Source organism: Solanum stenotomum, chromosome 10 (assembly GCF_019186545.1).
Source record: "Solanum stenotomum isolate F172 chromosome 10, ASM1918654v1, whole genome shotgun sequence".
Lineage (NCBI taxonomy): Eukaryota > Viridiplantae > Streptophyta > Magnoliopsida > Solanales > Solanaceae > Solanum > Solanum stenotomum.
The window spans coordinates 3,969,051-3,985,790 of NC_064291.1; the positions used below are offsets into that span (position 1 = coordinate 3,969,051).

The 16,740-nt window shown below is 30.7% G+C and overlaps 3 protein-coding genes across 3 annotated transcripts; all 3 read right to left on the minus strand.

Annotated features, from left to right (window-relative positions):
- Window positions 1–636: 636 nt before the first annotated feature.
- LOC125841864 (F-box protein SKIP19-like) lies at window positions 637–3,431 on the minus strand. Its single transcript, XM_049521048.1, has 2 exons — window positions 3,091–3,431; window positions 637–1,349 (listed from the first exon to the last, which is right to left on the minus strand). Exons 1-2 carry the CDS (start codon window positions 3,390–3,392, stop codon window positions 824–826), a joined length of 828 nt encoding a protein of 275 aa, XP_049377005.1. The 5' UTR covers window positions 3,393–3,431; the 3' UTR covers window positions 637–823.
- A 4,645-nt stretch (window positions 3,432–8,076) lies between these two features.
- LOC125841681 (photosystem I reaction center subunit psaK, chloroplastic-like) lies at window positions 8,077–12,018 on the minus strand. Its single transcript, XM_049520848.1, has 3 exons — window positions 11,776–12,018; window positions 8,846–8,926; window positions 8,077–8,315 (listed from the first exon to the last, which is right to left on the minus strand). The coding sequence occupies exons 1-3, from the start codon at window positions 12,016–12,018 to the stop codon at window positions 8,088–8,090; spliced, it is 552 nt and encodes a 183-aa protein (XP_049376805.1). The 3' UTR covers window positions 8,077–8,087.
- A 2,668-nt stretch (window positions 12,019–14,686) lies between these two features.
- On the minus strand, window positions 14,687–16,409 carry LOC125841453 (photosystem I reaction center subunit psaK, chloroplastic). The gene is made up of 3 exons (XM_049520588.1): window positions 16,188–16,409; window positions 15,483–15,563; window positions 14,687–14,983 (listed from the first exon to the last, which is right to left on the minus strand). The coding sequence occupies exons 1-3, from the start codon at window positions 16,269–16,271 to the stop codon at window positions 14,756–14,758; spliced, it is 393 nt and encodes a 130-aa protein (XP_049376545.1). The 5' UTR covers window positions 16,272–16,409; the 3' UTR covers window positions 14,687–14,755.
- Between the last annotated feature and the right edge of the window lie 331 nt (window positions 16,410–16,740).

A 16,740-nucleotide genomic window follows, 5' to 3' on the forward strand; every position in this document is an offset into this window, starting at 1 on the left:
TTCATATGATACTCATCTAGTGGAATTTATTGAATAGGGATAAGTTGGAACATCATTTCATAGAAATTTTACTTGCTAAAATTTGGACAACCAAAAAAGAACTCTCTTATGAAACGATAACCCCCTTATGCAATATTTTCCGATGAGACTTTTTTTAAAAGGACTAAAATACGAAAATAAATATCTTTTTCCATATTTATTCCCTATGTTGAAATGAGTTGCACATATATATACTAATCATATAGAACTAATTGATCATATACATTGAATGGCCAATATATTTTTAGAAAAACAATGCAATTGTGAAGAAGCTCTAGTTGTAAACCACCTCTCTCCCAAGGTAGGGTTAAGATCTACCTATACTTTATCCTTTACTTGTGCAATTACACTGGACATTTTATTATCGTATATCAAGATAATCAAATAGTTCAAAAAGAGTTAAAATGAGTCCCAACAAAGGAAGCAAGTCTTTCTTGTCAAAAAAAGAGAGTAAGCAAGTCCATGTTGAGTTTGAGAGACATTCTATATTGATAGTATTCTCCTACCCCACCCCTACCTTCCGAATATTTGTCTAGATTATATATATTTTCTTTGCGGATTTGTATGCCCATAGAAATTGTAGAGAACCTCTAGTAATAAAATCCAAACATTACAATAAGTCAACGGAAAAATAACACTATATAGTCTAGTCAATACATACAAGAACATAGTTGCAAGTAGATCTTTGACAAAAATATTGATACTAGAGGATGGGGAATGCATAATACAAAATATTCCCTATATTTTCGCCACAAACATCTTACCCAAAAACTTCACAGCTTCACTAATCATCGGACATGCTATCAGACAAATCCTCATCCCAACAAGCCTCAAATGAAAATTCAAGACCCTCCAAAGATTCGTGAGGGAGCTTCACATCTTTAATCTTCCCGGAAATTCTACTACTCAAGACTTTGTTGAGGCTAACATATTTGCACAGACGCAAGTCTAGAGAAACAAGATGAGGACAACTATCAAGAATAGCTTGGAGGCCTTTATTTGTCATACTATTCCCAATGAGATGAAGGTGGTGCAAGGTAGGTAGATTTTTAGCAATAGCTAGAGCTTCTTCATTTCTTTCATCTTCGTTATCAGAGTCATCGACTGATCCCATATACAATGACTTGTTAAATTCAAAAGACTTCAACCGTGGGCAAGAGTGTCCAAGAGCTTCAATGCCTTCTATCGTGATAGCAGTGTGTGTCAGACTCAACTCCTCCAACAATGGGAACATTTGAACTGCTTCAACCAAGCTTTCACATACCTTAAAATAGCAACAGGCAATACGAAGTCTCTTCAGTTTTCCTGATCTGGTGTACAAATGAATCAATGAAACAATATCACCTAACACAATCAGGCTTAGTACAAAAAACTAGTGAAAGGTATATAACACTCCCCCATACCAATTTAAGTGTCTTACATTCCTTTTTAGTCTGTCCCAAAAAAGAGTCTCTTTATATATTTAGTAAGTTTTTTAATTCCAACATCCTACATAGCAAGTTGATGACCACAAGATTTGTAAGTCTTCCTTTATTTCTTAAACTCCGTTGCCAGTCAACTAAGACACTTAAATTGGGACGGATGGAGTAGTAGGATATAACAATTTGCAACTTGAGAAAAAGAAAAAAAAAAAAACCACAGATAAAACAACATGCTTTCTCCGCAGACAGATTCAGTGAAAGAGCAGTTTTTGTTGGGGAAGTAAGAGAAGGAATGGAATTTCAGAGGCAACACAAACAAAAAGAGTATGAAGTACTACAACAACAAATTCATAAAGATTCGTCTCTTTTTTTTTTTTGCAATCTGAAAGATAACAACTTTATGAAACTAATTCTTTGATCTTTGAGATGAGTTAGAGGACGTTTCCTATTTCACAGAATAACTACTATCTTCTTTTTTCCTTTTTTTTTTTTTACTCAAGTAATTTCCATGAGTTCTGTTTTTGTGACAATACTTACTCTTGCATTAAGAAACTTAGGAATTCAAAGTACTTTATAAATTAAGACCTTTGTATGACGAACATTATTCCCAAAGACCTGTATAAGAGATGTAGAAGACCATGGATGGCAGCAAATACACTCACATATTTCAGAGTATGGTAGAAGGAAGATAAGACAAAGCAACTTGGCGCAAAAAGCTACCAGAAATGCATAATCCATGTTCAGTTAAGCTTACTTGTGGAGGAACATCAACATTTAAAAAGTTCACGAGACATACATTGGATTATGTCAACTATACATGTATCAGGAGGTGAATAGTCCTATAATGTGGATACGAGCACTGTGAAACTTCTCGGTAAATAAGATCAAGATTCGAGATGTTTATGATGAACCCTTAAACTTGTATTCAAGAAAAACAACCCTCTAATCTCTACATTGTTATGAAAGTGAATCATTACTAAGTTTATCAAAATGAGCACCACACAAACTGAAAAGCGCAAAAAAGCTAAGGTTCATTGGAGCTTTACACACAAAGCACAAATAAAGTGTAGCCTTTAATTGAAAAAAGCGCAAATGGAGAAAAAAAGTGCAAATATGTATATGCTTAGTATAGGACCAGTAATAATAAGCATAAATAACAAATATATGGAATATCAAATGTTCAATGTCGCTTCTTTATCAATGGAAAGTATGACTTAGAGCCTTGATGACAACACTAAACCACACAATAAGCGAGACGAAACACCCAACATGTTTTTGCACAACGATACCTCTCAACCGATTATGAATCTCTAGTTGAGCAACTCACACAAAAATGAAGCGTCTCAAACTTAAACATATGGCTATTTGTCTTTAAAAAGTCTGGCAGGCGGTTTAAATCTATGTTACTCGGACTCTTCAAAAATGTATGTGTGTCAAATCTGTAGTGCATTTTTAAAGGATCCGACACTGGTGCAACAAACATTTTTGGAAAGTTGAAGCAACTTAGGTTTAAATTACACATTTTTGCATATAAAACTAAACTAATCATGTTATAATTCATCATAAAGTCAGTTTATATAGCAAATTAACATTCATAATGGAACCCTAAAATTTGGGGGAAATAAATTACCTTTCAGCTATGTACTGAACCAACTTATCATTGCCAAAATACTGCAAATTGATATCAATAAGTTCACCTCTACTGCGATCAACGGCACGGCGGCATATTTTCTCTAACTGGTAACCTATTTCAGTGAGGTTCCCATTATTCCGCATGTTAATAACTCGCCACATTGATGGTTCCTTGCATATTTGCCTCCATTTTCTGCACACTTTCCGTGCTGTCTTCAGTATCTCTATAACACCCAGCCTCTGTAATATGTTTTCCCATATACCTTCCTGCAATTCCATCCATGGCGGTTCTTTCGCCATCGCCGTATTCACTGTTTTCTAGGGTTTTACACAGGTTTTAAAGGACTCGTTTCCCGCTTAAAAGATATTTTCGTTTCAAATGGAAAAAAATATTTCCTAAACTCGCTATGAATTATTAATTTTTTCACTTAACTAACTGAGCTTAAATACACTTTTAATCTTTTGATATGAGTGAAATACAACTCTAACACTTCTCTCGACTTTTTATTACGAGTCTCATGCTTCTACAAGAGTTTGAGACCATTTGTTATATTGTGTGAGAGTTTGAAACCACTTGTTATGTCGTGTGCTAGATCGAGGATGTATCTAACTTTAGTTAGTCAATTAAAGGAGTAATTTTTAAGATTGTCAATAATTAAGAACGAAACTAGTCAAATTTAAGAATGTTTTTAATACTTATTTCAATTAATATTGATATCAATGTGTTAAGAAAAATGGATGTGAAACTAATGTTTTGACTCAAATTATGATTGTAAGAATATTAGGAGTCATTACCTTTCACAATTAAGTGAAGATTTAAAAGGTTAATGATAATTCATTTTAAAGTCCAAATAATGATAAAAAGACGATTTCGAGCTCGATAATGAACATTTCTTTTGGATTTTAAGAAATTCAGTTCTATTTAAAATCATGATATAAATCACAACTACATGTTTATTTATTTTTTGTTAATCATCCCATGTTGTTACAAGGTGAATTATGAAGTGACACCTAGTATAGAAATTACTTCAAAATTAATTCGAAAGCTCATACATGTATTGAAAACAAAAATAATATTAAATAATATTAGTATAAATTTGAAATCGATACATATTTTGTCATGGCCAATTCAATATCTCACCAGAAAAACCCAAGAAAGCAGTTCAATATCTCACCAGAAAAGCCAAGAACAAGCATATTTATTGAATTGAGCCAAGTTTGTCACCATATTAATATAACTTGATTTAACAATTCTCTTACGGTCACCAGACAGGAAACAATCCACAAAGAAAACCAAAGCAATCTTCAACTTCTTTAGTGTATTAAATCTTTTAGATTCGAATAAATGCTCTAATTAAAATTCTATTCACATTTGAGAACATTCATTCCTAAAGAAATTCTGTCACATTTGAGGACATTCATTCCTAACTATAAAAATTCTATTCACATTATAGGATATTAGTTCCTAACAATAAAAATTCTATTTCCATTTGAGAACATTCATTCCTAAAGAAATTCTATCACATTTGAAAACATTCATTCCTAAATAAATTCTATTCAAATGTGAGCTAGTATTTCAACCCTACAAAAACCTATAGAAATGAAAGTTGAAACTTCAAAAATTTAAAAAGTTAATATAATAATATTGAAATAGTATTGTGATAAATTTGATAAGTTTATATAATTATATTAAAATAATGTTGATTTGTTGCAATGTCTAAAATTTGAGAAAGACATTAAAATATAAATTTAATGTTTTTATAAAAGACACAATAATAGATTTTTCATAATCTGAAACAATATTATGTAATAGTTTAAAGGTTGTTAACATAGAGATCAATTTAGATTGTTTTAAAAATAATCATCACCAATTTCGACTATATTAAAAATAAATATATCAAAAATATACTCGACAAGTAGTGCAAACCTAAAGAGCTATTCAAAATCCAATGATAAAAAAAATACACAACTTCAAAATTCATGAGGCTAATACAAACTACTAGATATTTTCAAAAATCAAATCAATTATTCATCAAACATGTTACAATATCCCATGACTTTAATCAAATTGTAAAACCAACCAAAGAGTCACGAGGGTACTTCACGTTCTTAATCTGTTGAGAAATTCTACTACTTAAAACTTTATCGAGACTAACATGAAAGCATCCTCGTAGATCAAGTGATTCAAGATTACGACATCCATCAAGAATAGCTTGAAGACCTACATTCGTCATACTATTACAAATGAGCTTAAGGTGACTCAAAACATGCAGACTTTTAGAAATAGCTAGAGCTTCAACGTTTCTTTCGTTACCTAAACTCATATTACAACAAATTTTGTTCAACTCAAATAACTTTAATCGTGGACAAAAACGTCCAAGAGCTTCAATACCTTCCTTAGTGATACCATTATATGATAGACACAATTCTTCTATCATTGGTAGCTTTTTTACTACTTCAGTCAAGTCTTTAGAATCCAACTTTGAGTTGCACCATGCAATACTAAGTCTTTTAAGTTTTGGTGATCTGATGAACAAAAATAAAAATCAAATGAATTAATGGCAAATAAATTAAATAAAACACATATTTCTCAATAATTTGAACCCCCATTTCATCCATAGAAAAAAGAGAGGAAAACTAGGAATTAGATATATTTCACTATCATATATATTATTATTACTTATAATTTTAAAATATTATTTATTTTGCCACTAATTAAGAGTTTCCTATGCATCTTACACTTATATACATGTATTTTTGCTCTCAGATACACAAAAATAAGAAGAGAGACGAGCGAGATTTGGGAGAGAGATACATACGAATCTCACTAACACACTAGATACAAGTATTTGTATGCATCTGGAGTGATTCGCATGTATCTAGGATACACACTACAACAAAAATAAATAAAGAGTGCTAAAGTCTTTACAAGACATTAGTTAAGTGTCATTAGATCCAATGTCAGACATATACAAAGACAGCTAATTGCCGCTAAAAATACATATTTAGCGGCAATTGAGCAATTGCCATTAATTAATTGGCGCTAAAGATCATTTTTAATATAGTGACATGATGCATGGGAGAGTGCGAGATCGGAGAGAGTTGAGCAAGATATGCTATAGATACATGCTAATTGGATATCCAGAACAAATTACACCTAAATGTGACCTCATATATTATATCCGGATATATCAAAATCTGATAAAATAGTAATATTGCAAACTATAGTGTATCTAAGTAATTAATCAGATCCTAAACTAGTGGTATTTATGTAAAAAAAAAAAAACGGCAATTGATTATAAATACAGGTTTTTGCCAATCTTGGTTTGGAGTACTTGATCAAAATAGTTAATTAATTTTGATTATGAGTTTAGGCACAAATTCTTTAAAATAATTAAAATAATATTTAACATAATTGAAAATCTTATTAAAAAAAGTATTACAAATCTACACAAAAATATCGAAAAACAGCGAATAGTGACCGTGTAAACACAAATTAAAATTGCGGAAGCCATAATTTTTTGTTTATGAATTTAGGTATAAATTCTTTTAAATATTTAAAATTAAAATTTAACCTAATTGAAAATCTTATGCAAAAAAAAGTATTATCCAAGTGTAAACATAATTAAAATGGTAGAAATCAGAAATTACCTTTCCGCTACATAAACAAGTAACTCTTTGGTGGCATAAAAGGTCAATTTTATATCAACTAGTTCACCTTGACTTCGATTAACCGCATCATGGCACACGTATGGAAACACGTGTGAGTTGGTGAGGCCGTGACAATTAGACATGTCAATAACTTGCCACATGGAAGGTTCATCGAGCACTCGACTCCATGTAGTACACACCTTTTGTGCAATGAATAGTCTCTCTACAGTAGCCAACCTCATTAATATGTTCTCCCATAATTCTTCCGGCAATTCCAACCACGATCGATTCGAGTTCTTGTTCTTGCTTTTGTTCTTATATTTTCCTCTTATAAGCATTGTTTTGCTAGGGTTTGAGTTGTATAAAAAATATTTGGGTAAGGATTTTAGGTTTATATAAATTTAAAATATATTTAATATAGTATTACTTTTAATAAATTTATTAGACTATATATAAATAAAGTATATTTTATATATGTAAAGTCTATTTTTTAAGTTAGAAAAAAATGAAACATTTTCTTTTTGAAACCTTTTATGTTACAAAGTCAACACGTAATAAACACCTAAATGAAGTCCCATAAATTTGAAACCTTTTATGTTACTCCTATTAAAATTAAATGTTTCTAATATTTTGGATAACAAATTATAAGGTATCAACGATTTTGAGTAGCAAATTATAAGTTATTAGAAATCTTTTTTCTCGTATAATTCTTTTAAAATATTTATTTATGTATGATAAATAGTAATTTTACACTTTATTCTTCATGCTATACTTGCATTCTCTCTTACGAGCAATGTATCTGCCCATTGAATTTTCACGAGCTAAATTTGACACTCCTAGTGTTATCGATGTTCGTAGGTAGGAATGTATTGCCTTGTTGTTGTTGACCTTACTAGTAGGCGTAGTACTATTCGTATAGTTTCTTGTTCTTCAATTTATGTTACTATGTGTTGTTTTGTGTTAGTTCGATAATAGGATTATTGTTGTAGTACTACTCTACTACTATCTGTTGTTTATGATATTTTATATTATCTCTAGTATTTCCATCACACCTTTTTCTAAATTGATTGTTGTCTTGAGCCGAGAATTTATCAAAAAACAATCTCTCTACCTCATCTTTGAGGTAGATAACATACACTCTATCTTCCCAAACCTCACTATGTGAGACTACACTGAATATGTTATTGTTGTAGTTGTAGTGTCATCGATATTTCCTTCCTTCGCGACCAAATTTAGAAAAAAGAAGTGTACATTGAAGCTAGAGATGAGGTAGAAATATGAATAATTCACAAAAGATGATTTGGTTTTATAAACATAATAATAATAATAAAAATAGTACAAATTTTAGAGAGCACCAATGTTTTTGAGTCCAAGAACAACTCCAACACCAATAATATGACCAACAGTACCACAAGCCAAAGTATCAGCAAGTGTAAATCCAGCAGGGTCCCCTGTCCGTAAACCAGAGTCCCTCACTTCAAGTTTTAGCCCTGCAGTTGCCTTCCTGTTTGCTGATGGTGCTAGCCCAAATCTACCAGCAAACAACATTAGACTTGTTGATGTCACCATTATCTGTCTAACACAAATAACATTTTCAATTACAACGTCACGTAAGACGCATGTGTCTACTTGTGTATACCCAAAGTTGGAGCGCATAATTGTCAGCTGAAACCAAGTTAAAAGACACGAAACTATATGGTGTGTTCTAATATGATTTTCTCAATTGAAATTATTTATTAGTTGACCTGATAGTGTAAAAAGAATCTACGTTGAGAAATTGAACCCCTTTGAAATATTACATTATATAAATATAAAAAAAAACATTTGGTTATATGTAAAACTATTGAATTCCTGAAAAAAAAGACATATCGATGTAGTTTCATAAGCAGGGTGACGGTTTAGGGAGGGTAGGATATACGGAGACCTTACTGTTACTTTTGTAGGTGTAGAGACTAGAGAGGTTGTTTCTAATAGAAACTCGATTCGGAACAAATATAATCAAAGTATGATAGAAAGAAATAAATCGACAATAAAATAGCAGGATAAACCGAACAAAATAAAGTAACACATAATTGGCACTAGGTGATTGGTTAATATTTTACCAAATTAGTGGATGAGCCAATGAAATCACAACGAGCTCCCAAACTACCTTGTCTTTTGTTGCGTCTTGATTGAATTGCCACCTGCAAATAGATATAAAAACAATATTATAAACAATATTATCCTGCACAAACAAATATTTACCAAGCAAACTCCCACTCCCCCTACACTTCTGAGCAAAAAGGATTCATCCAAACCTCCTAAAAAAAATTTACAATGTATAATCAAGATCAAAATTATTTTTTGGCAACATTAATTTACGAAAAAAGCTCACTAAAATGAATAGAACTTTGCATGAGATAAATTAATGAGTTATTAAAAAGCTACTGACAATCAAAATATATATATATATTTTAAAATTTATTTACATGTACATCAAATATAAGAGTCTGTAATTTGATCACATGAATAATGAATTTATACCATAAAATATTAATGTACGAAAAAAATTTAAAAATGAGTGAGCTTGAACTTGTTCATAAATATTTTATTCAATTCAACTTCCTTAATTATATTAATTATTACAAAAATAATAAATAAATAAAGAAGGAAAAATGAAGATAGAAGTCTAATTCAGAAGACTTCTATGTCATAGAGGGAAATAGATTAACTAGGGCTCTAGTCTAACTAGGTTGTAATACAATTTTCATAAAATATTTTAGAACTTTAAATAGACTATTAATTTTTTTATATTATTAATAAATAATTTTTTTATGATAATATCCAAAGTAAGTATTGCAAACATATAACTAATATTTTATCAACTTGAATGAATTCTTATTATTTTATTAGATAAATGTTTGTGTCCGTTCATAAAACAAAAGAAGCAATAAAAATCAAATTATTAAGCTAATCTTTCTATTAGTGCTATGTTTTAAAACTTGTTTACTAAAATGAACTGTGTAGGTAGGTATGTAATCAAAGAACTCACACACATATTCATTCCTATAAAAATTCTATTCACATTTGAGAACATTCAATCTAAAGAATTTTTTTCATTCCTATAATAATTCTATTCACATTTGAGAATATTCATTCCTAAAGAAATTGCTGTGTTGATAGTTCTTCAAAAGAATTGCTTCGAAAGTCCATACTTGTATTGAAAATTAAAATAGTATTAAATAATATTAGTATAAATTTGAGATCGATACATATTCGATCATGACCAATTTAATATCTCACCAGAAAAGCCCAAGAGAACCCTTGCAAGCTGATGCGTGGCTTTAATTGTCCGGACTTAGTATGCATGCTTGAGCAAGCATTGTGCATAGAGTTGATTGTGTTCTTAAATGAAATCCTACCCCAAGGATATTTATTAAATTGAGCCAAGTTTGTCATCATATTAATATAACTTGATTTAACAATTCTCTTTTCTCTTACGGTCACATGTAGATAGGGGTGTGCACTATTCGGATTAAACCGAATAACCAAATCAAATCAAACCGAATTTTTATTTGGATTGGTTTTTTGGATTGGTTTTGGATTAATAAATTACTTTGTTTGGTTTTTTGGTTTGATTTTGGATTTTAAAAATAAAAACCGAAAACCAAAAAAAACCGAATTATATATATATATATATATATATATATATATATAAAATGTTTAGGCTTAGAATTAAGTTGGAGTTAACCACTTTTGTCCCTTTTTGGTTATTGCCTTTCATGATGATTACGTTTATATTTTATGTTTGAATTACATCTATAATAGGTATACTTCTAAGTATTGTGTTTTAAGTTTTACTTATGATTTATATTAGAAAGTATATTTAAGGGATTAAATATTATTACTTTGGTTATATATGTTATTAATTATTGACATAACCGAATAACCAAACCGAAAAAAGCCGAACCGAATAGAGGAAAACCAAACCAAACCAAATTTATTTTGGATCGGATTGGGTTACACTTTTACAAAACCAAAAACCAAAAATCCAAACCGAATAGTGTAAAACCAAACCGAAAAACCGAATGCACACCCCTACATGTAGACAGGAAACAATCTGCAAACAAAACCAAGACAATCTTTAACTTTGTTCGTGTATTAAATCTTTTAGATTCAAATAACCGCTCTAATTAAAATTCTATTTGCATTTGTGAACGTTCATTCCTAAAGAAGACGAGAGGGAGTTGCTTGGATGGTAAGCACCCCTCACTTCCAACCCGAAGGTTGCGAGTTCGAGTCACCAAGGGAGCAAAAGAGGTGGGAGCTATTTACATTTGTGAACGTTCATTCCTAAAGAAGACGAGAGGGAGTTGCTTGGATGGTAAGCACCCCTCACTTCCAACCCGAAGGTTGCGAGTTCGAGTCACCAAGGGAGCAAAAGGGGTGGGAGCTCGTAGGGGGAGGTTGAAAAAAAAAAAAGAAACTCTATTCACAACTGAGGACATTCATTCCTAAATAAATTCTATTCAAATTTGAGCTAGTATTTCAACCCTACAAAAACTTATAGAAATGAAATTTGAAACTACAAAAATTTAAAAAGTTAATATAATAATATTGAAATAGTATTGTGATAAATTTGATAAGTTTATATAATTATATTAAAATAATGTTGATTTGTTACAATGTCTAAAATTTGAGAAAGACATTAAAAAATAAATTTAATGTTTTTATAAAAGACACAATAATAGATTTTTCATAATCTGAAACAATATTATGTAATAGTTTAAAGGTTGTTAACATAGAGATCAATTTAGATTGTTTTAAAAATAATCATCACCAATTTCGACTATATTGAAAATAAATATATCAAAAATACACTCGACAAGTAGTGCAAACCTAAAGAGCTATTCAAAATCCAATGATAAAAAAAATACACAACTTCAAAATTTATGAGGCTAATTCAAACTACTAGATATTTTCAAAAATCAAATCAATTATTCATCAAACATGTTACAATATCCCATGACTTTGATCAAATTGTAAAACCAACCAAAGAGTCACGAGGGTACTTCACGTTCTTAATCTGTTGAGAAATTCTACTGCTTAAAACTTTATCGAGACTAACATGAAAGCATCCTCGTAGATCAAGTGATTCAAGATTACGACATCCATCAAGAATAGCTTGAAGACCTACATTCGTCATACTATTATAAATGAGCTTAAGATGACGCAAGACAGGCAGACATTTAGAAATAGCTAGAGCTTCAATGTTTCTTTCGTCACCTAATTTCATGTTACAACAAATGTTGTTCAACTCAAATGATTTTAATTGTGGACAAAAACGTCCAAGAGCTTCAATACTTTCCTTTGTGATACCATTATTTGTTAGACATAATTCTTCCAACATTGGTAGCTTTTTTACTACTTCAGCCAAGTCTTTAGGATCCAACTTTGAGTTGCACCATGCAATACTAAGTCTTTTAAGTTTTGGTGATCTGGTGAACAAAAATAAAAATTAATGAGTTAATGGAAAATAAATTAAATAAAACACATATTTCTCAATAATTTGAATCCTCATTTCATCCATAGAAAAAAGAGAGGAAAACAAGGAATTAGATATATTTCACTATCATATATATTATTATTATCTATCTTACCACTAATTAAGAGTTTCTTACGTATTTTACACTTACATACATGTATTACACTTATATACATGTATTTTTGCGATCAGATGCACAAAAATAAGAAGAGAGGCGAGCGAGATTGGGGAGAGATACATACGAATCTCACTAGATACAAATATCTGTATGTATCTGGAGTGATTTGCATGTATTTGAATACACACTACAACAAAAATAAATAAAGAATGCTAAAGTCTTTACAAGTCATTAGTTAAGTGTCATTAGATTCAATGTCGCTAAAGGTTTAGAAACATATACAAAGAGTGTTAATTGCCGCTAAAAATACATATTTAGCGGCAATTGAGCTATTGCCATTAATTAATTGGCGCTAAAAATCATTTTTGATGTAGTGACATGATACATGGGAGAGTGTGAGATGGGAGAGAGTCGAGCCAGATCTTCTATAGATACATGCTAATTGGATATCTAGAACAAATTACACCTAAATGTGACCCGATAGTAATATTGCAAATTAGAGTGTATCTAAGTAATTAATTAGATCCTAAACTAGTGATATTTATGTAAAAAAAAATATTTAAAAAATGCAATTGATTATAAATACAGGTTTTTGCCAATCTTGGTTTACTTGATCAAAATAGTTAATTAATTTTGATAAAACAATCAAAATAATATTTAACATAATTGAAAATCTTATACAAAAAAAAAAAGTATTAAAAATCAACACAAAAATATCGAAAAACAGCGAACATGTAAACACAAATTAAAATTGCGGAAGCCATAAAGTCTTTTGATCATGAATTTAGGTATATATTCTTTAAAATAAAATTTAACCTAATTGAAAATCTTATGCAAAAAAAGTATTATCGAAGTGTAAACATAAATTAAAATTGTGGAAGTCAGAAATTACCTTTCCGCTACATAAACAAGTAACTCTTTGGTAGCATAGAAGGTCAATCTAATATCAACTAGTTCACCTTGACTACGATTAACCGCGTCATGGCACACGTATGGAAACACATGTGAGTTGGTGAGTCCGCGACAATTAGACATGTCAATAACATGCCACATGAAAGGTTCGTTGAGCACTCGACTCCACGTAGTACACACCTTTTGTGCAATCAATAGTCTCTCTATAGTAGCCAACCTCATTAATATGTTCTCCCATAATTCTTCCGGCAAGTCCAACCACGATCGATTCGAGTTCTTGTTCTTGCTTTTGTTCTTATTTTTTCCTCTTATAAGCATTGTTTTGCTAGGGTTTGATTTGTATAAAAAAAATTGGGTAAGGATTTTAGGTTTATATAAATTTAAAATATATAATAAGATGAGTTTCAATTATGGTAGGTGTTTTGAATAAAATCGGAGGCCTTTTAACTCTTTATTATAACCTTACATAATAATTAGGGAGTTTTTTTTTTATATATTTTATAAAAGTATATTTTATATGTGTAAAGTCTATTTTTTAAGTTAAAAAAAATGAAATGAAACCTTTTATGTTACAAAAGTCAACACGTAATTAATACCCAAATGAAGTCCCATACATTTGAAACCTTTTATGTTACTCCTATTAAAATTAAATGTTTCTAATAATTTGAATTACATATTATGAGGTATTAATGATTTTGATTAGCAAATTATAAGTTATTAGATATCTTTTTTCTCCTATAATTTAAAAAAAATATTTATTTATATATGATAAATAGTAATTTTACACTTTACTTTCTTCATGCTATACTTGTATTCTCTCTAAAGAGCAATGTATCTGTCCATTGAATTTTCACGAGTTAAATTTGACACTCCTAGTGTTATCGATGTTAGTAGGTAGGAGTACATCTTTACTAGTGTTGTCGATGTTAGTAGGTAGGAGTACATCTTTACTAGTGTTATCGATGTTAGTAGGTAGGAGTACATCTCTACTAGTAAGTAGGGAGTGTATTGTCTTGTTGTTGCCCTTACTAGTAGGCGTAGAACTACTCGTATAGTTTCTTGTTCTTCAATTGATGGTTACCATCTGTTGTTTTGTGTTAGATCGATTATAGGATTATTGTCATAGTATTGCTCTGCTACTATCTGTTGTCAAATTTATTTTATATTATCTCTTGTACTTTCATTACACCGTTTTCTAAATTGCTTTTGTCTTGAGCTGTGGATCAATTGAAAACAACCTCTCTACCTCACCTCTGAGGTACACTCTATCCTCCCTCAAACCCTTCTCTGTAGGACTATACTGGGTATGTTATTGTTGTAGTGTCATCGATATTTCCTTCCTTCGCAACCAAATTTAGAAAAAAGAAGTGTACATTGAAGCTAGAGATGTGGTAGAAATATGAATAATTCACAAAAGATGATTTGGTTTTATAAACATAATAGTAAATAGTACAAAGTTTAGATAGCACCAATGTTTTTGAGTCCAAGAACAACTCCAACACCAATAATATGACCAACAGTACCACAAGCCAAAGTATCAGCAAGTGTAAATCCAGCAGGGTCCCCTGTCTGTAAGCCAGAGTCCCTCACTTCAAGTTTTAGCCCTGCAGTTGCCTTCCTGTTTGCTGATGGTGCTAGCCCAAATCTACCAGCAAACAACATTAGGCTTGTTGATGTCACCATTATCTGTCAAACACAAATAACATTTTCAATTACGACGCATCTCTCTATTTGTTCAAGTGTCTACTTGTGTAGGCCCAAAGTTGGACGACATAGTTGTCAACTGAAGTCAAGTTAAGAGACACGAAACTATATGGTGTGTTCTAATATGATTATCTCAATTGAAAATTATCTATTAGTCGATCTGATAGGGTAAAAAGAATCTACGTTTGAACCCCTTGAAAAATTATATTGTATAAATAGGAAAAAAATACAACTTTTTTGGTTATATGTAAAACTATTGAATTCCTGGAAAAAAAAACATATCAATGTAGTTTCATAAGCAGGGTCTAGGGAGGTAAGATATACGCAGACCTTACTCTTACCTTTGTAGGTGTAGAGACTAAGGAGGTTGCTTCTAATAGAAACTCGATTCAGAACAAATATAATCAAAGTATGATAGAAAGGAATAAACCGACAACAAAATAGCAGGATAAAAGTAACACATAATTGGTTAATATTTTACCAAATTAGTGGATGAGCCAATGAAATCACAACGAGCTCCCAAACCACCTTGTCCTTTGTTGCGCCTTGGTTGAATTGCCACCTGCAAATAGATATAAAAACAATATTATAAACAATTAGATTTTTAACTTTGACCGCATGTTAAATTTTAATTTCATACATAAATTATGAGTAAATCTTTTTCTTATAACAATCCTAATATATTAACCTACAAAATAAAATGTACCAACTTGATATATATGTAGTGGTGGAGCTATAATTAAAAGGATTCAATTGAATCTCTTTCGTCAAAAAATTGTATCAAGTACATAGCTAAAATCGTTGAATCTCCCTTTATATGTATAAAAAAAAGATGGTGTTTTCTTGTTGGTGTTGTTTTAAATTTCTTTATTAAAAAGAGGAATTAGGTATGCACAAATCATATAGCTAAACAACAAAATTTGTCGCTAATATTATTGAGCGCGGGGATGGAGTTCCGAGGGGGTATTAAGTGACACCTCTTGATGGAAAATGACATTATATAGACAAGACAAATTTTATTATCAATGTTGACAACTCTTGACACAAGTTGAAGGTTCAGTCCAGTGATTAAAAGTATTGAACATGTTAGTGACACCCTTTAATGAAAATCGACTAGTAATATAATATAATTTATTTTTTTTAGCTACGAGCAATTTAGCGTAAAAACATAAATAGGAGAACTAACCAAGCCTTGAACTGGAGAAGCTGAGAAAGGTTGGGGTTTGAGCCCATTGAATTGTGGTAGAGTAGTCATCATGGTGGAAGCCATTGTTGCAAAAAACTCAAGATAATCAAACAATGGAAATGTGTTTTATTTTTCTCTCTTTGTTTTGGAATATTTCTTTGCTTTTCTATGTTTAAATTGTTATATATCTATTTGTGTGGAAAGAAGTTTATGAAGAGTTTGTGGCCATAGAATGAGGCTATTATGGATACACTTAGATTACTTGTTTGCTGAGGTGGCATTCATATATTGGCTTACTCAAAATGGATAAGATTTTATGATTTGTCTCCAAAATTTATTAGAAATTCCCTTCTTCTTTTTCATCTGGTGTACGGTATTAAATTTGGATTCACGTCGAGAAGTTCCACATTAAGGGGTAAATCGTCTCCAAACAAAAGCGACTACATACTCAAGAGGATTCAAAATTGAGACATTTGGTTAAAAATGAAAGAGTATTTATCATTCCACCACAACGTTGTTCGTATTTTATTGAGAATTCGATGTTATTATTGTG

What these genes read in the sequence shown, in the direction of transcription:
- LOC125841864 (XM_049521048.1), bottom strand. Translation starts at nt 3,392, where the DNA reads ATGGCGAAAGAACCGCCATGGATGGAATTGCAGGAAGGTATATGGGAA. An exon ending in GTTCAGTACATAGCTGAAAG is followed by an intron (nt 1,350 to 3,090) that starts GTAATTTATTTC and finishes TTTGTACACCAG; the next exon opens with ATCAGGAAAACTGAAGAGAC.
- LOC125841681 (XM_049520848.1), bottom strand. Translation starts at nt 12,018, where the DNA reads ATGAAATTAGGTGACGAAAGAAACATTGAAGCTCTAGCTATTTCTAAA. An exon ending in AGTACCCTCGTGACTCTTTG is followed by an intron (nt 8,927 to 11,775) that starts GTTGGTTTTACA and finishes ATCTATTTGCAG; the next exon opens with GTGGCAATTCAATCAAGACG. An exon ending in TTGGCTCATCCACTAATTTG is followed by an intron (nt 8,316 to 8,845) that starts GTAAAATATTAA and finishes TGTGTTAGACAG; the next exon opens with ATAATGGTGACATCAACAAG.
- LOC125841453 (XM_049520588.1), bottom strand. Translation starts at nt 16,271, where the DNA reads ATGGCTTCCACCATGATGACTACTCTACCACAATTCAATGGGCTCAAA. An exon ending in CTTCTCCAGTTCAAGGCTTG is followed by an intron (nt 15,564 to 16,187) that starts GTTAGTTCTCCT and finishes ATCTATTTGCAG; the next exon opens with GTGGCAATTCAACCAAGGCG. An exon ending in TTGGCTCATCCACTAATTTG is followed by an intron (nt 14,984 to 15,482) that starts GTAAAATATTAA and finishes TGTGTTTGACAG; the next exon opens with ATAATGGTGACATCAACAAG.